Raw genomic sequence first — 27,735 nt, forward strand, 5'->3', positions numbered from 1 at the left:
GTTGTACTGTATACTGTTTATCCTCAAGGTTGCTGATTCAGACGCCTGTAGAAGTAAGTCGCTGAAATAATCCTCTTCTTTGACAGTCAATCCCCATCTATTACTCAATTTATGAGTAATTTACAAAATGTGTGCCATTTTCAACTACATAGGATAAATCAATCCATATAAACGTCATGCCAGCAGCAGTCCATAGTCACATGATACGGCAACTGAAGGTGTACTGTAGTGGTGCACTTGTCTGAAATCCACTGTACCACCTTGACCTGCTGTGTCCTATCATTAATGAAATCAAGGATTTGAAGCAGAGGCCGTAATTCTCTCATGTATGCGCGCGCACACACTGCTTTTCTCTTGACTTAGTCTTAATTAGTTATTTAAAGTAATGCAAAGAGTTTGTTTTATTAATTTATGTCATTACAATTGACCTTGGAATTTTTTGAATAAAGTCATTATTGAATTTCACATTTCTGATCATTTTTATTTTGTGTATTGCATTTAAGAAAATAAACTACATGTTTGGATTCTGAGCCTTATTAGTGACATATTTTATATGCATTTAATGTACAGTTGTACTACAGTAGCAATACAGTAGTAACATAACTTATCAGGAATCAAGGTAAAACACAAGTGCAGACTGTGTGAAGTAACAATGTTTATTGTAAACACAGGGTCAGGCAAACGACAGGTCAAGGCAGGCAGGGGTCAATAATCCAGAGCAGAGGCCACGGTACAGGACGACAGGCAGGCTCAGGGTCAGGTCAGGCAGAGGTGGAGCAAAGGTACAGGACGACAGGCAGGCTCAGGGTCAGGTCAGGCAGAGGTGGAGCAAAGGTACAGGACGGCAGGCAGGCGGGTACAGGGTCAGGACAGGCAAGGGTCAAAAACCAGGAGGAGAAGAAAAAGAGGGTCTGGGAAAAGTCAGGAACAACCGCTGGTGAGCTTGAACAAACAAGACAAACTGGCAACAGACAGAAAACACAGGTATAAGTACACGGGGGATAATGGAGAAGATGGGCGACACCTGGAGGGGGGTGGAGACAAGCACAAGGACATGTGAAACAGATCAGGGTGTGACATAACTGTTTATTGCAGTTTGACTGCAATACTACAGCAATATAATAACTGCACTTTTTACTGCAGTAACAAAACTGCAGTAGAATGTTTTCCATCAAATATCAGTTTTATGGAAGTCAGTTCAGTTTTTGTTTTTACATCATGGTCTCATAATAACACAGTTTTTGTTCTTACATCATCGTCTCATAATAACGCAGTTTTTGTTCTTACATCATCGTCTCATAATAACGCAGTTTTTGTTCTTACATCATCGTCTCATAATAAGGCAGTTTTTGTTTTTACATCATCGTCTGCATGATGACGGTTGTTAAATTGGTCCCAGATTCAGCTGTTATTCAGCACAGACATAGTGTTTACACTAATATATAGACAGCAGGGTTAGAGTTGGGGTTATGTTTATGGTAAGGGTTGAAACAAGGTGTAGACATCAAGCTAGGGTTAAGGCTGAGCAATGGAGTGAACATGAAACTACGGTTGAGGTTAGGGTGCTAAGGTTGAGCCAGGGTGTCAACATAGGACAGAAGGAAAGTGTGGAGAGACATGGCAGATGACAGTGAGCAGGCCTCCTCTTGCTGAATTGTTGGTAATGAATTAGCTAACTTAATTCAATGCATTTACAGTCTTATTTGACTGGTTGTCATGTGTTGTCAATATATTCAAATAATTTACAGTCAAAGGTTAGCTCGTGGGAAATACTCATTTTATTGTCATTCATGTCCAGTATGAAGGGGGACAATTAAAACTTGCATCATGATTCCATCTAGTAGTGATTTTAAAGAACATGTGGTTTGTATTCAATTCAGCTTCATTTTATTCAATCTCAACTTCAAACAATAAACATTAAACAAACTGAATAATATGCCAATTGGACCAGCTGCAATTACCAAAGACTGAAAAATATAATTAACCTTCATAAACATTCAACCTGCATTCAAGTAATGAATCTTTAAAGCATCCAACGAGTAGTATTCAATATAAAGCAATGTGCCAAGTAAAGCCCCCCCAGCCTAACAATGCTGGGGCAATTGTGCGCCGCTCTATGGGACTCCTGATCACGGCCGGTTGTGATACAGCCTGGGATCGAACCCAGATCTGTAGTGATGCCTCTAGCACTGCGATGCAGAGCCTTAGTCTGCTGCGCCACTCGGGAGGCCCCTACCAGTAGTCTTAAGTATAGATTTATTTGGTTACAATATAGTTCTATCGCACAATCATGGCAAATCTAAGGGCCAGTTTACACAGATTATATGTGTCTATGAGTCTGGTCACTCTCTCATGTACTCTCCTCTTCCTCCTCCATCCCGAGCAGGCAGGTTCTTGCGATGGCACCCGTCACGGCATACGGGTCACAGTTGGCGGAGGGCCGGCGGTCTTCAAAGTATCCCTTCCCCTCCTGGGCCACCTGGCGTGGGATCCGGATGCTGGCCCCGCGGTTGGCCACACCAAAACAGAAGTCATGGATGCTGGAGGTTTCATGTAAGCCTGTGAGGCGTCTGATGTTGTCCTGGCCTCCGTGAGGGTCGTACACACATATGTGCTGGGAATGGCGCTTGCTCAGCTTCTCAATGGCCTGCTCAATATGTCTGTTAGAAGAGGGGAGAGTTTAGGTGTTGGGACTAAATTTTGTAGTTACACAGCCTCACAGAACCTTACTTACAGTGCAATAATGTTTTTGCAGTCATACTCACTGCAGCCCCCCTTCTTCCCTCATCTCCTTTGTGCTAACGTTGGTATGGCAGCCCGCCCCGTTCCAGTTCCCCTTCATTGGTTTGGGGTCCAGAGTGGCTACAACTCCAAAATCCTCACACACACGGTGCAGCAGGAAACGTGCCATCCATAGGTGGTCTCCCATCTCTATCCCCTCACACAGACCCACCTGGAATTCAAACTGAGAGAGGGAGATAAAAGGAGAGTTAGGAAATATTATATAGCAATCTGTAGAACCTTCCGGAAAGACTTGTCATACAGCATTGTAGCAAAAGGTCAATGTTTACCTGAGATGGCATGACCTCAGCATTGGTGCCACAGATTTTGACTCCAGAATAGAGACATGCCTTGTAGTGACACTCCATAATGTCCCTTCCATAGGCGTTGTCTGCACCAACCCCACAGTAGTATGGACCTGAGAGAGAGAAATAGAAAAAGAGAGAGTTAGATGAGATCAAAATCAAAGGCCTATTCGATAACATTAGGACTTATATAGTAGGACTTCTAGAAATATAGAGATATATTTCATATATATAGTGCTTTTCCAATTGCTTAAGACCATTTACATTACGAAAGGACACATGGTTAAAATATAGTAGGGTCAGTCACCTTGGGGTCCTGGGAATCCATTTTGGGGCCAGCCATAGGGGCGACCATCCATCCCCAGGAGAGTATACTCCTGCTCCATTCCAAACCAGGGGATATAGTGCTTCACTTCCTCCATCACTTTCTTACAACCTGACCGCAGGTTACTCTCTGTACAGGAGGGAAAAGGTGTATATTGCAGGGTTAGTTTGACTGATAGGAATATGAGACAGTCAAAGCAGTCAATTAGATAGACAGCAGCTTCGATCATAGACCAAAACCAGTTGGTCTCCGTGTCTGTCAACTGAAGTAAGAAAAGTATCTCTTGCTGTTTACAATTACCTGCAGGCAAGCGGTTGTACTTCAGGACCTCACACAAAACCAGTTTGTTGGATTCCAGTGTAAAAGGGTCCCTAAACATCGCCACTGGGATCAGGAACATGTCACTGTTGGATCCCTCGGCCTGGTAGGTGCTGGAGCCATCAAAGTTCCACTCTGGAATATCTGTCATTAGCAATACCAACATTAACATCATGGAATATAATGCAATGTCCTAGATATACAGTGCCTTGCAAAAGTATTCATCCCCCTTGGCGTTTTTCCTATTTTGTTGCATTACAACCTGTTATTTAAATAGTTTTTTATTTGGATTTCATGTAGTGGACATCGTCCAAATTGGTGGAGTGAAATGAAAAATAAAAATATTTAGAAAAAAGTTTTGGGGGAAAAAAAATATGGAAAAGGGGTGGGTGCATATGTATTCACCCCCTTTGCTATGAAGCCCCTAAATAAGTTCTGGTGCAACCAATTACCTTCAGAAGTCACATAATTAGTAAAATAAAGTCCACCTGTGTGCAATCTAAGTGTCACATGATCTCAGTATATATACACCTGTTCTGAAAGGCCCCAGAATCTGCAACACCACTAAGAAAGAGGGACCACCAATCAAACAGCATCATGAAGACCAAGGAGCTCTCCAAACAGGTCAGGGACAAAGTTGTGGAGAAGTACAGATCAGGGTAGGGTTATAAAAAAATATCAGAAACTTTGAACATCCCACAGAGCACCATTAAATCCATTATTAAAAAATGGAAAAAACATGGCACCACAAAAAACCTGCCAAAAGAGTGCCGCCCACCAAAACTTACAGACATGGCAAGGAGGGCATTAATCAGAGAAGCAACAAAGAGACCAAAGATAACCCTGGAGGAGCTGCAAAGCTCCACAGCGGAGATTGGAGTATCTGTCCATAGGACCACTTTAAGCCGTACACTCCACAGAGCTGGGCTTTATGGAAGAGTGTCCAGAAAAAAAGCCATTGCTAAAATAAAAAAATAAGCAAACACGTTTGGTGTTCGCCAAAAGGCATGTGGGAGACTCCCCAAACATATGGAAGAAGGTACTCTGGTCAGATGAGACTAAAATTGAGCTTTTCGGCTATCAAGGAAAATGCTCTTTCATCACCCCGAGAACACCATCCCCACAGTGAAGCATGGTGGTGGCAGCATCAGGCTGTGGGGATGTTTTTCAGAGGCAGAGACTGGGAAACTGGTCACAATTGAAGGAATGATGGATGGGGCTAAATATAGGGATATTCTTGAGGGAAAACGGTTTCAGTCTACCAGAGATTTGAGACTAGGACAGAGGTTCACCTTCCAGTAGGACAATGACCCTAAGCATTCTGCTAAAGCCACACTTGAGTGGTTTAAGGGGAAACATTTAAATGTCTTGGAATGGCCTTGTCAAAGCCCAGAAGTCAATCCAATTGTGAATCTGTGGTATGACGTAACGATTGCTGTACACCAGTGGAACCCATCCAACTTGAAGGAGCTGGAGCAGTTTTGCCTTGAATTCCAGGTTGTAAGGCAACAAAATAGGAAAAATGCCAAGGGGGTGAATACTTTTGCATGCCACTGTACATATATGGTCACGGTGGGGACGACGTTGTCGATATTTGTAAGAAGGAATCAGGAGGATAGAGTTATGGTCAGATTTGCCAAATGGAGGGCGAGGGTGTGCTTGTACAGTGCCTTGCGAAAGTATTCGGCCCCCTTGAACTTTGCGACCTTTTGCCACATTTCAAGCTTCAAACATAAAGATATAAAACTGTATTTTTTTGTGAAGAATCAACAACAAGTGGGACACAATCATGAAGTGGAACGACATTTATTGGATATTTCAAACTTTTTTAACAAATCAAAAACTGAAAAATTGGGCGTGCAAAATTATTCAGCCCCTTTACTTTCAGTGCAGCAAACTCTCTCCAGAAGTTCAGTGAGGATCTCTGAATGATCCAATGTTGACCTAAATGACTAATGATGATAAATACAATCCACCTGTGTGTAATCAAGTCTCCGTATAAATGCACCTGCACTGTGATAGTCTCAGAGGTCCGTTAAAAGCGCAGAGAGCATCATGAAGAACAAGGAACACACCAGGCAGGTCCGAGATACTGTTGTGAAGAAGTTTAAAGCCGGATTTGGATACAAAATATTTCCCAAGCTTTAAACATCCCAAGGAGCACTGTGCAAGCGATAATATTGAAATGGAAGGAGTATCAGACCACTGCAAATCTACCAAGACCTGGCCGTCCCTCTAAACTTTCAGCTCATACAAGGAGAAGACTGATCAGAGATGCAGCCAAGAGGCCCATGATCACTCTGGATGAACTGCAGAGATCTACAGCTGAGGTGGGAGTCTCTGTCCATAGGACAACAATCAGTCGTATATTGCACAAATCTTGCCTTTATTGAAGAGTGGCAAGAAGAAAGCCATTTCTTAAAGAAATCCATAAAATGTGCCGTTTAAAGTTTGCCACAAGCCACCTGGGAAACACACCAAACATGTGGAAGAAGGTGCTCTGGTCAGATGAAACCAAAATCGAACTTTTTGGCAACAATGCAAAACGTTATGTTTGGCGTAAAAGCAACACAGCTGAACCCACCATCCCCACTGTCAAACATGGTGGTGGCAGCATCATGGTTTGGGCCTGCTTTTCTTCAGCAGGGACAGGGAAGATGGTTCAAATTGATGGGAAGATGGATGGAGCCAAATACAGGACCATTCTGGAAGAAAACCTGATGGAGTCTGCAAAAGACCTGAGACTGGGACGGAGATTTGTCTTCCAACAAGACAATGATCCAAAACATAAAGCAAAATCTACAATGGAATGGTTAAAAAATAAACATATCCAGGTGTTAGAATGGCCAAGTCAAAGTCCAGACCTGAATCCAATCGAGAATCTGTGGAAAGAACTGAAAACTGCTGTTCACAAATGCTCTCCATCCAACCTCACTGAGCTCGAGCTGTTTTGCAAGGAGGAATGGGAAAAAATTTCAGTCTCTCGATGTGCAAAACTGATAGAGACATACCCCAAGCGACTTACAGCTGTAATCGCAGCAAAAGGTGGCGCTACAAAGTATTAACTTAAGGGGGCTGAATAATTTTGCACGCCCAATTTTTCAGTTTTTGATTTATTAAAAAAGTTTGAAATATCCAATAACTGTTGTTCCACTTCATGATTGTGTCCCACTTGTTGTTGATTCTTCACAAAAAAATACAGTTTTATATCTTTATGTTTGAAGCCTGAAATGTCGCAAAGTTCAACGGGGCCGAATACTTTCGCAAGGCACTGTATGTGTTTCTGTGCACAGGTGACATGCTGGTAAAAATGGGGTAAGACGGATTTCAGTTTCCCTGCATTCAAAAGGCACATCTGAGCTATCTTTGTTGAAGGTGCATGGTAACAATTGAATAGCATTGAATAACAGAAACCCGCACTGCTCTTGCTAGTATCACTGTTCTTTATTAAGCTTTACTCATAGGCCTGAAGGCCTGAGTCAGAGCTTTTGTGAGTGTTCAGTGCATCGAATGTGTTACCAAATATAACAATGTGCATTTCAGAAATATTCTAATAAACTATTGACATAAAACATATTAAACATGTCTGTAAAACCAAAATGAGGACATCAACCTATCAAGTACCTATCAAGTAAAAACGTCTGAGTAGGCTGAAGTGGTTTTAACTACAAGGCATTAGTTCATGTTCACATTTATGACATAACATTCATGGAAATTTCATCATTAAGACATTTTGGGAATAATGTCTAAGGGGTGTATTGCTCAGAGTATTATTTATATCCCCTCTGTCTGATATCTTGACTTTCTCTATACCATAAAATCTAAATGTAGAAATGTCATGTTTTTGGTAATTAAAATGTACTGCAACAGGATAATAATCCCTGTCGTTTCTCCTGATTTAATTTATGTTCACTAATTCGCTGTGAGAACGACAGGTTGTTCCTATTTAACACAACCCACATGGACATTTAATCATGTAGATAACATGGGTGGAGGAGCACGTAATAATGTCATTTATTTGGAACCGTTTTCCTGCATGTGGGTGGCAAAAATATTCACACATCATCATATTGTTGCACTGTGCTGCCTCTGCATTCATAGCTACCATTCAGAAGAGGGCGTAAAAGAGCCTGGCTCATTTTCTTTTGTGGCTGGCAGTTGGCATAGACCAACTTGTCACGTAAATTTCGACCTCTCCTAGATACAATAAGTGGTGAGTTCTTAAATTCAGCTGACAAAACTGGGTCCGAGGATTAATCATGCCAGTGTTTCTTGACAGCGTCGCCCACTTTGTGGTGTTCTTTGAGTGTTCTTTAGCTCTGGAGCAGCGGTCACCAACCGTTTCTGAGTCAAGATCACTTTGAGTCAAAATGTATGCCGAGATCTACCGCGCTGATTTTTTTTATTAACATGATTTAAAAAATGTAAGCCTATGCAACATTAACCAATTAAAAACAGTACTGTAGCAATGATGTTTGTGCAGTAAACTATAGGCCCAATACATTATCACGCATACTGGCTTTGCTTGAATTTACCATTGTTGTTCGGGACATTTGAGGTAGGCTATATGATCACACCGGCAATTGAACCATTGTTGTATTACTTGTGAGGCACAGCTGAGTGAGCATACATTTAAATAATTTGCTTTTTATTTTACTGGGCTGATGGTGTCTGCATCTGATCGTCAGTCTCAGATGCAGACACTGATAAAAACAAAAAGGGACACCGTCTTCCAGTTGATGGCGAAATTTGAGTCTCACCGGATTATTTCTGCCTCGTGCAAAAATTCATGTTGTTACTCCTATGAACAGAGAAAGTGAAAGCCGGTAATAATAACAACAACGCAAACCTATATATACACATTCCTACTCATTCATTACTGCTGCAATGCTTGTTGTAGTGCTGAGTGGAAATAGGAAGAACACGCATTTTATGGTTTATAAAAGTGTTGAATACAAAGTGTTGACAGTGCTGAGTAAGAATTTAAACATTAACTCACTCATAAAAACAACAGCTCTTTGCTGTATTCGTTGACAGTCTCCCTCTAGTCATTGTTTAAAACGATTTGAAATCTCACAGTATACATTTTGCCGTAGCTTTCTTTTATGCCTGCTACATTACTGCAGACTCGGTCATTTGAGTAATCTGACTGGCCAGCGGTGTGGTAGTGCACTTGATTTCCTCTCCAGGCCCACCGGAAGCAAGAGTTTGTACCTTCAGACACATGAAATGGCAACAGTGCCTACCCGGCGCGCAGGGCAGCTGAATTGGCTGCACCTACCATCAACAGCCCGAGACGAATAAAAAAAAAGGAACACAAGGCTTTATCGTTGTTTTTTACAGACATTTTTGGCGATCGACTAGTTGTGAGCTAGAGCTGCCATCCCCTCGTGTGGGGAATGCTGATGTGCAGACTCGACATCTAATGTGAGATAAATACAGTCTTCTGTTAATCCCGTTATTGGTGAGATCTTGTTTGTAAAGTCTGTAGCTGATGGCAATGTTTGCACTATTCCTGCGACCACTGGGCTGCTTGGATAATTGCCTTGTTGTGTTTTATGTAATTCAAGCTAAATGTACAGGCATGTATGGCACATATGCAGCAACGGTAGTCATATTCAGGCTGTGAGATAAGGTTGTTTAATGTGGCATGCTCCAGATTTGAGTTAATATCCCTTTAGAGCAACAGTGTGGGATCAGTTCTATAGAAACGTTAATTGCTGAATTGAATCTCTTCTCTGTATTTTTCATAGTCTAAAACGACCGCAGCACCCCCCCCCCCCCCAAATCAAAGTTTATTTGTCACGTGCCCGAATACAACAGGTGTAGACTTTGCAGTGAAATGCTTACTTACAGGCTCTAACCAATAGTGCAAAAAAGGTATTAGGTGAACAATAGGTAAGTAAAGAAATAAAACAGTAAAAAGACAGGCTATAAAAAGTAGCGAGGCTACATACAGACACCGGTTAGTCAGGCTGATTGGGGTAGTATGTACATGTAGGTATGGTAAATGTGACTATGCATATGTGATGAACAAAGAGTAGCAGTAGTGTAAAAGAGGGGTTGGCGGGTGGTGGGTGGCGGGACACAATGCAGATAGCCCGGTTAGGCAATGTGCGGGAGCACTGGTTGGTCGGCCCAATTGAGGTAGTATGTACATGAATGTATAGTTAAAGTGACTATGCGTATATGATAAACAGATAGTAGCAGCAGCAAAGATGAGTCTTTCATTAGTTCATTGAATGCCTGTTCTTCTGTCCTAGTGAGGTTCTTCTGAATATGGTTTGTTTTTCTCGTATATACGGATATGGCTTCTTGTTCGACTAACCTACAATAGGTATTAATCGAGGAGTTGTTAACCATAGGACATAATTTACCTTTGGGCTTAAAATGAGTAATGGTTCTTTGTTGTCAGTTTCTCTGCATTAAAATCACTGGCAGTGCTGCCTCTGGATGTGCATTTCTAGTTTGCTTATGGCCCGATACAGCTTGTTGAGTGTGCTCTTAGTGCCAGCATTGGTTTGTAGTGGTTAGACAGCTATGAAAAATATAGATGAAAACTCTTGGTAAATAGTATTGTCTGCAGCTTATCATGAGGTATTCTAACTCAGGCGAGCAAAACCTCAAGACGTCTTTAACATTAGAGATTGCGCATTAGCTGTTGTTAACAAAGACACACAACCCCCATTTATTAACCTTACCCGCAGCTGCCGGTCGGTCTTGACGATGCTTAGAAAAAACCAGCTAGATGTATATTATCCAATTTCTTGTCAGCCATGACTTCGAGAAACATAGTATATTACAGTTCTTCAGGTCCCGTTGATAGACCAGACCACAGTGAAGCACAAAACACTTGGCCCATCTCACAGAAATTTACATTGTGGCATGCGAAAGTATTCACCCCCTTGGCATTTTTCCTATTTTGTTGCCTTACAACCTGGAATTAAAATGGATTTTTTGGGGGGTTTGTTTCATTTGATTTACACAACATGCCTACCACTTTGAAAATGCAAAATATTTTTTATTGTGAAACAAGCAAGAAATAAGACAAAAAGTCAATACTTTGAAGAGGCACTTTTTCAGCAATTATAGCTGCAAGCCTCTTGGGGTATGTCTCTATAAGCTTGGCACAACTAGCCACTGGGATTTTTGCCCATTCTTAAAGGCAAAATTGCTCCAGCTCCTTCAAGTTGGATGGGTTCCACTGGTGTACAGCAATCTTTAAGTCATACCACAGATTCTCAATTGGATTGAGTTCTGGGTGTTGACTAGGCCATTCCAAGACATTTAAATGTTTCCCCTTAAACCACTCGAGTGTTGCTTTAGCAGTATGCTTAGGGTAATTGTCCTGCTAGAAGGTGAACATCCATCCCAATCTCAAATCTCTGTAAGACTGAAACAGGTTTCCATCAAGAATTTCCCTGTATTTAGCGCCATCCATCATTCCTTCAATTCTGACCAGTTTCCCAGTCCCTGCTGATGAAAAACGTCACCACAGCATGATGCGGTCACCACCATGCTTCACTGTGGGGATTATGTTCTCGGGGTGATGAGAGATGTTGGTTTTTCTACAGACATAGTGTTTTCCTTGATGGCCGAAAAGCTCAATTTTAGTCTCATCTGACCAGAGTACCTGTTCGATGTGTTTGGGGAGTCTCCCACATGCCTTTTGGTGAACACCAAACGTGTTTATTTTTTTCTTTAAGTAATGGCTTTTTTTCTGGACACTCTTCTGTAAAGCCCAGCTTTGTGGAGTGTACGGCTTAAAGTGGTCCTATGGACAGATACTCCAATCTCCGCTGTGGAGCTTTGCAGCTCCTCCAGGATTATGTTTGGTCTCTTTGTTGCTTCTCTGATTAATGCCCTCCTTGCCTGGTCCATGAGTTTTGGTGGGTGGCCCTCTCTTGGCAGGTTTGTTGTGGTGCAAGTTCTTTCCCTTTTTTAATAATGGATTTAATGGTGCTCCGTGGGATGTTCAAAGTTTCTGATATTTTTTCATAACTGTTAGTTGAGAATTATCTGTTAATTGAATGATTAGAATATTCCGCCCTGAAACATATAATTGTATGGAATTGATTAGAATGTATAAAATCATAATCAATAAATGTGTAGTTCTCGCCAGAATTAGGGTAAAACAATATGTCTTTATGGTATTTTAAACACAGACTGTCTGAGCTTGGTGCCGACCTGACTAGAGGTTTGGGAGAGTACAGGGAGTACGTCTCAAGGACAAGGTCACTGATCTCTGTCGGCTGGGTAGAGAGACAGACAGTGTGTGCGTAGCAGGACATTGTGTGCGTCTGTTTGTGTGTATGTGTGTGCGTCTTTGTGTGTATGTGTGCATGAGAAGTCAGTATAAAATGAATTGTTTTGTATTCTTGACTTTAGAATGTTCCCGTGAATAAACCTTTTTGTCTGTTTCATTCGACCAGGATCATACACATTCTGGTTTGCAGACTGAGAGTAATATAATTAAATTGGGTTATGTACCTGGAGAACATAATTCTCTTATCAATTGGTCCTTCGAGCCGGATCTCAATACCTGCCTCTGTCGTCCCAAGGAACTGCTGAAAACCATGCACGGGCGGATCCAGGATCCGTAAGACAAAGACCTGACCTCTGAATTGAGGGTTTATTTCAGGCCAGTGGTGAACTGGTACACGACAGAGTTGGTGACGAGATCCAACCTACATTGCTTTTCCCAGTCTTCAAGACAAGGTCAGTAATCTTTATTCGCGAATTTGGGGGAATGATTTAAGATATCACCAAGCGTCACTTTTGTGTACGTCGATAGTGAACTAATTGTGCAGGTCCGCAATGACCTGAGGTACATGTGCACTACCATGAAATAAAACTAGCTTAATAGATCTGGTCACCTTTGTGACGGCCTGCAAGGTTTGTTAAAGCCGGATTTGAATAGGTGTTGTGAGATAGGACGGGGATTTTGTACAAATAGGATAACTTAAATGGTTAATTAATGTAGTATTAGCCATAGATCCAATTCAAAAGACATACCTAAATAAAGTCCTCATGAAAACTGGTTGATATACAGCGAGGATATTAACTGGGTTTTGTCTTTGTGAAATAGACGGTAATTCTATGCGAACAGGATAACCCAACCAATTAAAAAAACAATACTGAAATATATTCTAGAAATTGCAGGGAAGCCTAATATAGCGGACTAATATAACTTTAAAAGTACTTCTCCACAACTTTGTCCCTGACCTGTTTGGAGAGCTCCTTGGTCTTCATGGTGTCGCTTGCTTGGTGGTGCCCCTTGCTTGGTGGTGTTGCAGACTCTGGGGCCTTTCAGAACAGGTGTATATATACTGATATCACGTGACAGAACATGTGACACTTATTTTGCACACAGGTGGACTTTAACTAATTATGTGACTTCTGAAGGTAATTGGTTGCACCAGATCTTATTTAGGGGCTTCATAGCAAAAGGGGTGAATACATATGCACGCACAACTTTTCCGTTTTCCTTTTTTTGTCATTTTTTGAAACAAGTTATTTTTGTCATTTCACTTCACCAATTTGGACGATTTTCTGTATGTCAATTACATGAAATCTAAATCAAAATCAGTTTAAATAACAGGTTGTAATGCAACATAATAGGAAAAACGGCAATGGAGATTAATACTTTTGCAAGGCACCGTACATATCCCAACCAGAAGCCATCGATATCTGCACTGAGCTAACGGCTAGAGCTGGACATTAATCTTGAAGCTTTGAGGCAAGCAACTCTGAACCATGCATGAGAGCACCAGCAGTTCCGGACGACTGTGTAATCTCACTCTCCGTAACCGATGTGAGTAATGCCCCAGTTTACATTGTGACGTATTTCGTTACACCATAAGTCATCTTCACAGAGTCTTGTCCCACTACTGAATGGACAGTGTAGTGTTTGTATTGCAAGATGGAGAAGAACCTGCCTCGTCAGAGATCACATTTATTTTCGGAGATTGCAAAATATGACCTTTTCATTCAAGACAGGATAAATATATTGTCTCAGGTGATAATAAAACATGTTTTGTTAAGCAACTTTTTCCTCATCTTGTTTCTCTAACTTTATAGCATGTCAAGCTAGCTTGCAGCTGAAAGCTATGCAAGGTTGAAGATACCATTGTAGCTAGCGACCTCTACCTAATAATTATCATAAAAAACAAATGTCATTACCATCACAATAAACTTAAACGGTAGGCAACATTCATATAATATAGTTGGCTTAACAGACAGGAGGAATGGGTAGTTGCTAGCTATTCCATAAAGCCATCACTGAAAACCTAATATTTTCATCTACTTCTGTTTGCTAACTTCGTGTTCTTTGATGGACTCTGGCTGAACGGAATACGACGCAAAGTTTGAAGAAAGTCAAAGTATGCAGCCTCCAACCGCAAGGAGGGGAGTTGCTTTTTCACTCCATTGTGGTCGTCCCCATTGAAATGCATGATATCTGGCGCAACATGCTTATTTGTAATGTGAATGAGGTTTGAGATCTTTAAACAGGTTAACATTCACAAGGACGTGCCAGACGGATTACCAGGACGCGTACTCAGCGCATGCGCTGACCAGCTGGCAAGTGTCTTCACTGACATTTTCAACCTCTCCCTGACCCAGTCTGCAACACCTGCATGTTTCAAGAAGACCACCATAGTCCCTATGGCCAAGAACGATAAGGTAACCTGTCTAAATGACTATTGCCCTGTATCACTCACATCTGTAGCCATGAAATGCTTTGAAAGGCTGGCCATGGCTGACATCAACAGCATCATCCCAGAAACCCTGGACCCACTCCAATTTGCATACCATCCCAACAGAGCCACAGATGCAGAAATCTCTATTGCACTCCACACTGCCCTCTCCCACCAGGACAAGAGGAACACCTATGTGAGAATGATGTTCAATGACTATAGCTCAGCGTTCAACACCATTGCGACCTCCAAGCTCATCACTAGGCTCAGGACCCTGGGACTGTACACCTTCCTCTACAACTGGATTTTGGACTTCCTGATGGGCCACCCCAAGTGGTGAGGGGCAACAACACAGGCACCACGCTGACACTCAACACAGGGGCCCCTCAGGGGTGCGTGCTTAGTCCCCTCCTGTACTCCCTGTTCCCCCATGACTGCCTGGTAGCGCATGACTACAACACCATCATTAAGTTTGCTGATGACACAACAGTGGTTGGCCTAATCACCAACGATGAGGAGACAGCCTATAGAGAGGAGGTCAGTGACCTGGCATTGTGGTACCAGGACAACAACCTCTCCTTCAACGTGATGAAGACAAAGGAACTGATCGTGGACTACAAGCAACGAAGGGCCGAGTATGCCCCCATCCACATCGACAGGGCTGTAGTGGAGGGGGTCATGAGCTTCAAGTTCCTCGGTGTCCACATCACTAAGGAATTATGATTGTCCACACACACCAACACAGTTGTGAAGAACGCACAACAAAGCCTCTTCCCCCTCAAGAGGCTGAAAAGATTTGGCATGGGCCTTCAGATCCTCAAATAGTTCTACAGCTGTATCATTGAGTGCATCTTGAATGGCTGCATCACCGCTTGGTATAGCAATTGCTTGGCATGTGACCTCAAGGTGCTACAGAGGGTAGTGTGTAAAGGCCCAATACATCACAGGGGCCAAGCTCACTGCCATCCAGGACCTATACTATATATACAAAAGTATGTGGACACGCCTTCAAATGAGTGGATTCGGCTATTTCAGCCACACCCTTTGCTGACAGGTGTATAGAATTGAGCACACAGCCATGCAATCTACAAAGACAAACATTGGCAGTAGAATGGCCTTACTGAAGAGCTCATTGATTTTCAATGGTGTATCTTTATAGGATGCCACCTTTCCAACAAGTCATTTTGTGAAATTTCTGCCCTGCTAGAGCTTCCCCGGTCAACTGTAAGTGCTCTTATTGTTAAGTGGAAACGTCACACAAACTCACAGAACGGGACGGCTGAGTGCTGAAGCACATAACACGTAAAAATTGCCTGTTCTCGTTTGCAACACTCACTACCGAGTTCCAAACTGCCTCTGGAAGCAACGTCATCAGAAGAACTGTTTGTTGGGATCTTCATGAAATGGGTTTCCATGTCCGAGCAGCCACACAGAAGCCTAAGATCACCATGCGCAATTGGACTCTGGAGCAGTGGAAACCCATTCTCTGGAGTGATGAATCACGCTTCACCATCTGGCAGTCCAACGGACAAATCTGGGTTTGGCGGCTGCAGGAGAACGCTACCTGCCTGAATGCATTCTGCCAACTGTAAAGTTTGGTGGAGGACGAATAATGGTCTGGGGCTGTTTATCATGGTTTGGGCTAGTTCCAGTGAAGGGAAATCTTAACGCTACAGCATACAATGATATTCTAGAGGGGAAGGTCATTTCCTGTTTCAGCATAACAATGCCCCCGTGCACAGAGGTCCATACAGAAATAGTTTGCTGAGATTGGTGTGGAAGAACTTGACTGGCCTGCACAGAGCCTTGACCCGAACACCTTTGGGGTGAATTGGAACGCTGACTAGGAGGTTGGCCTACTTGCCCAACATCAGGGCCTGACCTAACTAATGCTCTCATGGCTGAATGGAAGCAAGTCCCTGCAGCAATGTTCCAACATCTAGTGGAAAACCTTCCCAGAAGAGTGGAGACTGTTATAGCAGTAAAAGGGGAACCAACTCCATATTAATGCCAATGATTTTGGAATGAGATGTGCGACGAGCAGGTGTCCATTTACTTTTGGCCATGTACTGTATATACCAGGCTGTGTCAGAGGAAGGCCTTAAAAATGGTCAATGGCTTCCTGGACTATCTGCATTGACGCTTTTTGCAATCTTTTGACTAGTCCCATACTGTACGCTGTTGCTACTGTTTATCTTCTATCCTGTTGCCTATTAACTTTATTCCTACCTATATATACATTGCCAGCAGCATACCACCCCACATCCCACTACTGGCATTCTTCTAAAGCTAAGCAGGGTTGGTCCTGGATGGGAGTCCGGATGCTACTGGAAGTGGTGTTGGAGGGCCAGTAGGAGGCCCCCTTTCCTCTGGTCTAAAAAAATATCCCAAATCCCCAGGGCAGTGATTGGGGACATTGCCCTGTGTAGGGTGCTGTCTTTCAGATCGGACGTTAAACAGGTGTCCAGACTCTCTGTGGTCACTAAAGATCCCATGGCACTTATTGTAAGAGTAGGGGTGTTAAACCTGGTGTCCTGGCTAATTTCCAATCTGGCCTTCATACCATCACAGTCATCCAATCATCCCCAGCTTACAATTGGCTCATTCCTCCTCTTCCCTGTAACTATTCCCCAGGTTGTTGCTGTAAATGAGAATGTCTTCTCAGTCAATTTACCTGGTAAAATAAGGGATAAATGAATAAAAATATCTAACTCAATTACCTTGTACCCCTGCACATTGACTTGGTACTTACCCTATTTATATAGCCAAGTTATCTATACTCATTGTGTATTTATTCCTCTTGTTATTATTTTGACAAATACATTTGATTCAATGTGTTACCCTCTATTCCCTGTGGCTCTCTGTACAGGGTACGAGTCTTGTTCCTCAGCCCCTCCCCGGAGCCATCGATCCAGATGTAGGTGACCTGACACAGGTCCCCCTGTGGAAGGGACATGTAGTGCTGATGGATGGCCTTGTTTAGACGAGAGCTGACTGACACAGATGCCATGGCTAAGTGTAGAGTCTGAGGGGGTCAAAAAAACAGTGAAACAGACACTCAGAACACATGCTGTATAGTGACACATAGTTCAACAGGTAATTCCTCATAGTTTTTCATCAGCTGGTGTCATCAGGAAGTGTTGAACAAGATCATGATTTGTTTTGCTGTTCATGTACCATTCCATTCACTTGTCCTCATGAACACATTTCTATTTTACAAAATGTATTTTCATTCCAATCCTTTAGTCTGACAGATGCTTTGATCCACCCAAAGCCTGGTGGATTTCTGATACTTTCAGGGGGGGGGGGGGGGGGGGGGGGTGGGGATCAGTAGCAAAATCAAACAAGGAAAGCCTAAATGCAATCTGAAGTCATCTGAATGCCATGATGGACAGACATACCAGTACAGTACAAAAGGTAAAGGCATAAAACATTTAAATGTTTTATTAGAACAATAATGTTTTGTCAAATCATTTGGGAGCACACAACCGTATTTGTGGGTTTATTTTTCTTGCATTGAACTATTGGCTCTACCTGACACCTGGTAAGTTTCACTGGATGTGCACACATTCAGACCTGGTTAGAAGATAGTTGTATTTTGTTTATTTGAAAATAGCAACTTTTTAAATGCTAGAGGTAGTCGAATATAGTTTATATAGAATTTAAACTAAAAGGCAATTATTTTATTTGATATTCAAATACAGGTCTCAGAAAAACAAATAACATTTTTAAGTATTTTGAATACCTGTCAGAAAACTAAATAATATTTGAAGGTATGTGAATATATGCACATTATTTGAAAATAAACAAATATTTATGTGATGGCTGCCAAATATTTGATGAAGAACCAAAAACTACAACAGTTTGTTGAATTAGTCTAAATATATATGATCAAAAGCACATGGTTTGGAGGGCTCGTAGATATGAATCTTAATATAGCCTATAGCTGTCACGTGTGCTCCCTCTCCGGCCTCTAGGTCACCAGGCTGCTCGTTATCGCACACACCTGTCACCATCGTTATGCGCATCAGCGCATTATGACACTCTCCTGGACTCCATCACCCCCTTGATTACCTGCCCTATATCAACTCAGCAAAGAAAGAAACATCCCTTTTTCAGGACTGTCTTTCAAAGATAATCCGTAAAAATCCAATTAACTTCACAGATCTTCATTGTAAAGTGTTTAAACGCTGTTTCTCATGCTTGTTCAATGAACCATAAACAATTCATGAACATAGACCTGTGGAACGGTCATTAAGACACTAACAGCTTACAGACGGTAGGTAATTAAGGTCACAGTTATGAAAACTTAGAACACTAAAGAGGCCTTTTTACGGACTCTAAAAAACACCAAAAGAAAGATGCCCAGGGTCCCTGCTCATCTGCATGAATGTGCCTTAGGCATGCTGCAAGAAGGCATGAGGACTCCAGATGTGGTCAGGGCAATAAATTGCATTGTCCGTACTGTGAGACACCTAAGACAGTGCTACAGGGAGACAGGACTGACAGCTGATTGTCCTCGCAGTGGCAGACCACGTGTAACAACACCTGCACAGGATCGGTACATCTGAACATCACACCTGCAGGACAGGTATAGGATGGCAATAACAACTGCCCGAGTTACACCAGGAACACACAATGCCTCCATCAGTGCTTAGACTGTACACAATAGGCTGAGAGAGGCTGGACTGAGGGCTTGTAGGCCTGTTGTAAGGCAGGTCTTCACCAGACATCACCGGCAACAACGTCGCCTATGGGCACAAACCCACCATCGCTGGACCAGACAGGACTGGCAAAAAGTGCTCTTCACTGACAAGTCGCGGTTTTGTCTCACCAGGGGTGATGGTCAGATTCGCGTTTATCGTCGAAGGAATGAGCGCTACACCGAGGCCTGTACTCTCGAGCGGGATCGATTTGGAGGTGGAGGGTCCAGCATCATCGGACTGGGCTTGTTGTCATTGCAGGCAATCTCAACGTTACCCTTCCTGCAGGCTCATCCTGACATGACCCTCCAGCATGACAATGCCACCAGCCATACTGCTCGTTCTGTGCGTGATTTTCTGCAAGACAGGAATGTCAGTGTTCTGCCATGGCCAGCAAAGAGCCCGGATCTCAATCCCATTGAGTACGTCTGGGACCTGTCAGAACGGAGGATGAGGGCTAGGGCCATTCCCCCCAGAAATGTCCAGGAACTTGCAGGTGCCTTGGTGGAAGAGTAGGGTAACGTCTCACAGCAAGAACTGGAAAATCTGGTGCAGTCCATGAGGAGGAGATGCACTGCAGTACTTAATGCAGCTGGTGGCTACATCAGATACTGATTGTTACTTTTTGATTTTGACCCTCCCTTTGTTCAGGGACACATTATTCCATTTCTGTTAGTCACATGTCTGTGGAACTTGTTCAGTTTGTCTCAGTTGTTGAATCTTGTTATGTTCATACAAATATTTCTGAATGTTAAGTTTGCTAAAGAAAAAAAAACGCAGTTGACAATGAGAGGACGTTTCTTTTTTTGCTGAGTTTGTCACTCCCTTTGGTTCCTTCCCCAGACGTCATTGTTTCTGTTTCTTCTCTGTGCGTTGTTCATGTTTCTTGTTTTGTATTGTTTTTATTTATTATTAAGTGATTCACTCCCTGAACTTGATACCCGATTCCCAATGCATACATTACAGAGTGACGCCTCACCAAAGGGAAGCATCAGGGAGCGTTTTTTTGTTTTTGATTTGGAGGTGTCAGAACCGGAGCTACCTGGGAGGTCTCAGCCAGTTTGTCGGATTCCCATGCCTCGGCGGGTTCGAGGGGTTCCCCTGCCTCAGCGGGATCGATTGGCTCCCATGCCTCAGCAGGGTGAACAGGTTCCCGTGCCTCGACGTAGGCAACCAGGGAGGTCTCATCAGGCTCTCACACCTCAGCCGGTTCATCAGGTTTCTGCGCCCTAGCAGAGACGACTGGTCCGCACCTGATCCTTGGGATCGTCCTTGTTGTTGGTGTCCTGCGGCTGGAGGCGAACGCCCCGGGGAGGGGGTACTGTCACGTATGCTCGCCGGCCTCTAGGTCGCCATGCTCCCGCGCCTCAGCTGGATCGACAGGTGCCTGCGCCTTAGCAGAGGTGACCGGTCTGCTCCTGATCCCCGGGATCGTCATCCTGGTCAGCATCCTGCGGCTGGTGCCGCGCATCTGGGAGGGGGTACTATCACGTGTGCTCCCTCTCCGGGCTCTAGGTCACCAGGCTGCTCGTTATGGCACACACCTGTTATCATCGTTACGTGCATCAGCGCATTATGACACTCACCTGGACTCCATCACCTCCTTAATTACCTGCCCTATATGTGCCACTCCCTTTGGTTCCTTCCCCAGGCGTCATTGTTTCTGTTTCTTGAACATCAAGTTCTTATGGAGTTATTTCACACGTGGAATAAGGAACAGTCACTATTCCTCTTGTGTACAGTAGTTAAACTCTCAGCTCATTCCTATGTATTTAAAATACAATTACTAAAGTATTATGTGACATGCTACTACAATGTTGCTCCACAAGTAGTTACAGTTTTATTACACAGGCACAAGAACAGTTTCATGTTAAGTGTTACTGAGAATGCTAACAGTAACAAAAGATGGCTATTAAGTGTTGAAAGGAAATTTAATATCCCAAAACCTCCTTCAAGTATAGCCACGGTAGGTGGAAAATCATGTTTGTATTCTGAGTAAACTATCCCGTTAAGATGGGGGCTGTCTGCTCTGTTTGAAACAGATGGACAAAGTTTTTTATAAGCATTGCTGTTTGCAATGTTTGTTTACTTCTACTTCACTACATTCATAAAGAAAATAATGTACATTTCACTCCATACATTTTCTCTGACACCTAAAAGTATTTTTTGAAGGCTTAGCAGGACAGGAAAATCCCTGGTCATCCCTACTGCCTCTGATCTGGCAGTCTCACTAAACACAAATGCTTCATTCACCTAATTTCAGTTTATGTGGCAAAACAAGCAGTGAATTGAATCATTGTACCATTTTAACCGCTGTGAAATATATATATATAGATATATTTTTTCTCTTTTTTCTCCCCAATTTCATGGTGTCCAATTGTTGTAGTAGCTACTATCTTGTCTCATTGCTACAACTCCCGTACGGGCTCGAGAGAGAAGAAGGCTGAATGTCATGCGTCCTCCGATACACAACCCAACCAGCCGTACTGCTTCTTAACACTGCGCGCATCCAACCCGGAAGCCAGCCGCACCAATGTGTCGGAGGCTACACCGTGCACCTGGCAACCTTGGCTAGCGCGCACTGCGCCCGGCCCGCCACAGGAGTCGCTGGTGCGCGATGAGACAAGGAGATCCCTACCGACCAATCCCTCCCTAACCTGGACGACGCTAGGCCAATTGTGCGTCGCCCCACAGACCTCCCTGTCACGGCCGGTTACGACAGAGCCTGGGCGCGAACCCAGGGACTCTGATGGCATAGCTGGCGCTGCAGTACAGCGCCCTTAACCTCTGCGCCACCCGGGAGGCCTGTGAAATATATTTTCAATAACCAAAAATATTGTACATTCAGCTGTTTGAAGCTGTACAAAACCGAACGTAAAAGATGCAAAAACAAAACTCCAGAACTTGGGGATTGTGAAGAGACCTTTGCTGGCATGTCTTGTGGGGTAATGAATGGGTGTCCCAAGCTGTGTGCTAGTAGTTTATGCAGACACCTCGGTGCATTAAGCATGTCTTACAAAAACAAGTAATGATGAAGTCAATCTCTCCTCCACTTTGAGCCATGAGCGACTTACATGCATATCATTAATGTTAGCCAATTGTAATTTTCAGAGGTCCCTCTATGTGGCATGTGGTCAACATGACTCAACAGTAGTCCAGGTGCGACGAAACTAGAGCCTGTAGGACCTGCCTTGTTGATAGTGTTGTTAAAAAGGCAGAACAGTGCTTTATTATGGACAGACTTCTCCCCAATTTAGCTACTGTTGTATCAACATGTTTTGACCATGACAGTTTACAATCCAGGGTGACTCACAAGCAGTTTAGTTATTTATTACAGGATTTAGTTGAGGTTTTAGGTTTAGTGAATGATTTGTCCCAAATACAATTGCTTTTAGTTTTTGAAATATTTAGGACTAATTTATTCCTTGCCACCAATTGTGAAACTAACTGCAGTATGTCGTAGGAGTTTCACTTTCTATGACATCATCTGTACTTCCAAAGTTATTATAGAGAAACATCTTTACTTACTGTTTTATGGGTGAAGTAAGGAGAATTGATTATACTGAAGCAGTGCTCTGGTCTCTCTTCCTCTCTTTTCCTCTCAGCCTTAGATCATCCAAGTCGACTGAGACAGTTAAACCGGTTTAGGGTTTTTCACAGGTTATGTAAATGAGCTTGTTGTGACGTAGTCTCATCACTGACATCTGACCTATCAATCAACCAGTTTACCTTCTTTGAAGCTCAGTGTCTTTCCTAGAAATAATGACATGTTGTTAAACTTGTCTCTAAAAAGGTTTCTTTAATCTACATCAGGCTTTGACTAGTTTATTTAACCATGATTCAATTTTGTAAGCCTTGTAATGTAAATATAGTGTCTTGTGATCAGTGGTGGAAAAAGTACTAAATTGTCATACTTGAGTAAAAGTAAAGATACCATAAAATGACTCTAGTGAAAGTCACTTTGTAAAATACTAGTTGAGTAAAAGTCTAAAAGTATTTGGTTTTAAATATACGTAAGTATCAAAAGTAAATGGAATTGCTAAAATGTACTTAAGTATCGAAAGTAAAAGTAAAAATATAAATTATTTAAAATGTCTTATATTAAGCAAAACAGCACAATTTTCTTGTTTTTTTTAATTGACGGTTAGCCAGGGGCACACTCCAACACTCAGACATCATTTACAAACAAAGCATTTATGTTTAGTGAGTTCTCCAGATCAGAGGCAGTAGGGATGACCAGGGATGTTATCTTGATAAGTGTGTGAATTGGACAATTTTCCTGTCAAAATGTAACGAGTACTTTTGGGTGTCAGGGAAAATGTACGGAGTAAAAAGTACATTATTTTCTTTAGGAATGTAGTGAAGTAAAAGTTGCCATCACTGCTTGTGATGTAAATATACTGTTCAGTGTCACAATATGTGCAAAAAAGGGCTTAAAACATGCATAAGCACTGACCCACTCAAATTCCACAATGTGTTTCTATGTGCAAACACTATCATACACTTCTTAAATTCAGTTTCAATTCTTGAGATTATACATTATTAATCACTAAATGAACATGAAAACCCCGTATAAAACATACAACCAGATTTAGACAAACATTGACATTGGACCAGTACAACTGAGGCAGCCAAAATCTTCCCTCCCACGAGAAATAAACATGAGCACCCACCTGTGCCATCATAGGCAGGCCATCTGCTGAGAGAGGACTACGGCTGTTTGTTGATCCAGGCCTTGTATGCAGCTCAGTGCACAGGAGCACACAATTACACAACACGGGCCAGTAGGGAGAAGGATGGCTCCTTGTTAAACGTACCTACCTTCCACTAGGCTGGCTTTTCTAATACGGACGCAGTCTTCTAATGACACTGACTACTGTTCTGACATTGGGGGCTGGCCAAAGGACAGAAGGGGTGGGTATTTCGGAGTCTGTTTCCATGCTGATGAGGCACAATGCCCAAAGCACATGTATGCTGACAGAGTCAACAACTACTGAAGGGAGAGATCAGGTGTCTCTTGTGTATAATCAGATAATATTCCAGGCATAATGAGATTGGGAGAGACACTATGTAAGCCTAAACTGCAGGAATCATCTTTTGAAAGGTAAGTATGAAGCCACTGAATTCAAACATCTTATTTTATAAGAAAAATATGCAGAATAAATGCAATGTGTTTCACACAAAGAAATGCTGTTTTGCAAGCCATTTCACTGATTCCGCCCCAGTCATTACCATGAGCCCACAAACCTGGTGTGGTTCATTGTGCTTGTTTTTTCAGTTATATTTGATTAAAGCCACATACACAGTAGACACACATGGTGGTCTTTACTGTACATTAGTGTGAACATGGCCAAAACATGGCCATGACAAACGTTTCTTCATTTTCTCTGAGACATAGGAGGTTAGTGGCACCTAATTGGGGAGAATCAGATCAAATCAAAGTTTATTTGTCACATGCGCCGAATACAACAGGTGTAGGTAGACCTTACAGTGAAATGCTTACTTACAGGCTCTAACCAATGGTGCGGGAAAAAAGGTGTGTGTTTGTGTGTGTGTAGGTAAGTAAAGAAATAAAACAACAGTAAAAAGACATTTGAAAAAAGAGTAACAGGGCTATATACAGACACCTGTTAGTCAGGCTTATTGAGGTAGTATGTACATGTCGGTATCGTTGAAGTGACTATGCATATATGATGAAAATAGAGAATAGCAGAAGCATAAAAAGAGGGGTTGGTGGGTGATGGGACACAATACAGATAGCCCGGTTAGCCAATGTGCGGGAGCACTGGTTGGTCGGGCCATTTAGGGACTATGTACATGAATGTATTGTTAAAGTGTATGTATGCATATAAGATAAACAGAGTGTAGCAGCTGCGTAAAAGAGGGGTGGGGGGGGGGGGGAACACAATGCAAATAGTCTGGGTAACCATCTGGTTACCTGTTCAGGAGTCTTATAACTTGGGGGTAAAAACTGGCTTGGGGGTAAAAACTGGCTCATGGTAATGACTGGAGTGGAATAGGTGGAATGGTATCAAATACATTCCATTAACTCTGTTCCGGCCATTATTATAAGCCATTTTCCCCTCAGCTGCCACCTGTGCTCAGAGCAAAATAATGAAGTGTATAAACAAAAAGGACACTTAAAATTCCTGGATGCATCTGAAAGACTCTATAGCATTATTTTTGAGGTGTGGTCTGAAAAACAGATACTATAAACACAAAATAACATGATCAAATCTGACTAACAAAATCTAGATGAACAGATACGTAAATACACAAACAGTGGAAAATAAAGTAATATTCAGCCTTTCCACACTTTCACAGACATTTCCTCATGCTGTACTGTTGTCCCAGCCTGGTCTCATTGACTAGACGTAACATGGTATATGTGACAAAATGGCGCCGACAGAGAGGGCTGCCTCGCTTCTAGTCCTTAGGAAACTTTGTAGTATTTTTTTATTTTTTTTATGTTTTTTTTCTTACATTGTTAGCCCAGAAAATCGTAAGTGTTATTACATACAGCCGGGAAGAACTATTAGATATCAGAGCGGCGTCAATTTACCAGCACTACGACCAGGAATACGACTTTCCCAAGTGGATCCTTTGTCCGAACGACTGTACCCAGGACATTTGAGCTGATTCCAGAGGCTGACCCAAAACCACGCCACTAGAGAAGAGGTAGACGGAGCGGTCTTCAGGTCAGACTTCGGAGGCGCTCACTCCACCCACAGCGTCAGAGTATATTAATCGCTAATGTCCAGTCTCTAGATAACAAGGTAGACGAAATTAGGGCAAGGGTTGCTTTCCAGAGAGACATCAAGGATTGTAACATATGTTGGGGATGAATCAGAATTAGTTAGGTAACATTGATAAATAAGATGTTTTATTTACATAATAATGCTTATGTGAGATATTTGTCATTAGGATGTTTTCTTTTGGATAATACTGTTGGCAGTTGCATTTTCCTCTCTTCTCCCAGGGCTTAGTCACTAGGGGCCCAGAGACGGGAGAGGTCAGGCTTGTCTTCATATGTCAATATATCTGTTAAACCATGTGATGCTATGAAGAATATCAGAAGGGGAGGAGGACAGAATGGAGGCTTGTCTTCTGATGAGAATGTGTCTGTAACTATTGTATGTCCCCTCTGAGGTTGCCCTTATCTTGATCTACTATATGACCTAAGAGGCTCACTGTCTTTTCTGATCTTGTCCAGGAGGGGGTGTATTTGAGATGGGAGTATCTAGAATTGACAATTGATATATGCCATTGGATGAGGTAATGGTTTGGTAATATTAAGTACCAAGAACGAGAAGTAGAACCTTGTCTAAGAGAGCAAACTGAACGATAATTTATAGCTAATGCTGTCTGGCTATGGGATACTCCTATCAAGTAAAGTCTTCCTTTGTAATGTTCCTAAGATCTGTGTTTCGTCATGTGAGTTGAGATGGGTGTGTCTTGGCTATAAATTATACTAAGAACTGTTTTGTAATCACTCTCAGAGAATGAATTTATAGACACTGAATTGATCTGAGAGTCACAGGGCTATGGTGAAGCTCATATAATTAAAGATGGACTTCATAAAATAACTCTTGTGTGTGGTTTGCTCTCCCAATGTTTAGTAATACAGGAAATTACCACGACACATACAATCCCAAACAAGCAAATCAAATCAAATGTATTTATATAGCCCTTCGTACATCAACTGATATCTCAAAGTGCTGTACAGAAACCCAGCCTAAAACCCCAAACAGCAAGCAATGCAGGTGTAGAAGCACGGTGGCTAGGAAAAACTCCCTAGAAAGGCCAAAACCTAGGAAGAAACCTAAAGAGGAACCAGGCTATGTGGGGTGGCCAGTCCTCTTCTGGCTGTGCCGGGTGGAGATTATAACAGAACATGGCCAAGATGTTCAAATGTTCATAAATGACCAGCATGGTCCAATAATAATAAGGCAGAACAGTTGAAACTGGAGCAGCAGCACGGCCAGGTGGACTGGGGACAGCAAGGAGTCATCATGTCAGGTAGTCCTGAGGCATGGTCCTACGGCTCAGGTCCTCCGAGAGAGAGAAAGAAAGAGAGAATTAGAGAGAGCACACTTAAATTCACACAGGACACCGAATAGGACAGGAGAAGTACTCCAGATATAACAAACTGACCCTAGCCCCCCGACACATAAACTACTGCAGCATAAATACTGGAGGCTGAGACCGGAGGGGTCAGGAGACACTGTGGCCCCATCCGAGGACACCCCCGGACAGGGCCAAACAGGAAGGATATAACCCCACCCACTTTGCCAAAGCACAGCCCCCACACCACTAGAGGGATATCTTCAACCACCAACCTACCATCCTGAGACAAGGCCGAGTATAGCCCATAAAGATCTCCGCCACGGCACAACCCAAGGGGGTTGTCAGTATAGAGACAAAGTGGAGTCGCAATTCAACGGCTCAGACACGAGACGTATGTGGCAGGGTCTACAGACAATCACGGACTACAAAAAGAAAACCAGCCATGTCACAGACACCGACGTCTTGCTTCCAGACAAATGAAACACCTTCTTAGCCCGCTTTGAGGATAATACAGTGCCACCAAGGACTGTGGGTTATCC

At 42.7% G+C, this 27,735-nt stretch overlaps 1 protein-coding gene across 4 annotated transcripts; it reads right to left on the reverse strand.

Moving 5' to 3' along the window:
- Nucleotides 1-1,760: 1,760 nt before the first annotated feature.
- LOC110523634 (glutamine synthetase) lies at nucleotides 1,761-26,213 on the reverse strand. 4 transcript variants are annotated; one of them, XM_036977303.1, is made up of 7 exons: nucleotides 25,692-26,213; nucleotides 17,268-17,451; nucleotides 3,712-3,873; nucleotides 3,394-3,540; nucleotides 3,072-3,199; nucleotides 2,766-2,965; nucleotides 1,761-2,660 (listed from the first exon to the last, which is right to left on the reverse strand). In XM_036977303.1, the coding sequence occupies exons 2-7, from the start codon at nucleotides 17,434-17,436 to the stop codon at nucleotides 2,351-2,353; spliced, it is 1,116 nt and encodes a 371-aa protein (XP_036833198.1). In that variant the 5' UTR covers nucleotides 17,437-17,451; nucleotides 25,692-26,213; the 3' UTR covers nucleotides 1,761-2,350. The 4 variants fall into 4 exon arrangements, with proteins under 4 accessions (XP_036833198.1, XP_036833196.1, XP_036833197.1 ...); XM_036977301.1 differs by lacking the exon at nucleotides 25,692-26,213 and adding an exon at nucleotides 23,803-24,173; XM_036977302.1 differs by lacking the exon at nucleotides 25,692-26,213 and adding an exon at nucleotides 22,658-22,773.
- Between the last annotated feature and the right edge of the window lie 1,522 nt (nucleotides 26,214-27,735).

This window comes from Oncorhynchus mykiss, chromosome 5 (assembly GCF_013265735.2).
Source record: "Oncorhynchus mykiss isolate Arlee chromosome 5, USDA_OmykA_1.1, whole genome shotgun sequence".
NCBI classification, from domain to species: Eukaryota; Metazoa; Chordata; class Actinopteri; order Salmoniformes; family Salmonidae; genus Oncorhynchus; species Oncorhynchus mykiss.

Excerpts from the sequence above, each read along its gene's own strand:
- LOC110523634 (XM_036977301.1), bottom strand. Across the intron at positions 2,966-3,071 it reads CTGAGGTCATGCCATCTCAG|TTTGAATTCCAGGTGGGTCT; the intron begins GTAAACATTGAC and ends TCCCTCTCTCAG. Across the intron at positions 2,661-2,765 it reads AGGGAAGAAGGGGGGCTGCA|ACATATTGAGCAGGCCATTG; the intron begins GTGAGTATGACT and ends CTCTTCTAACAG.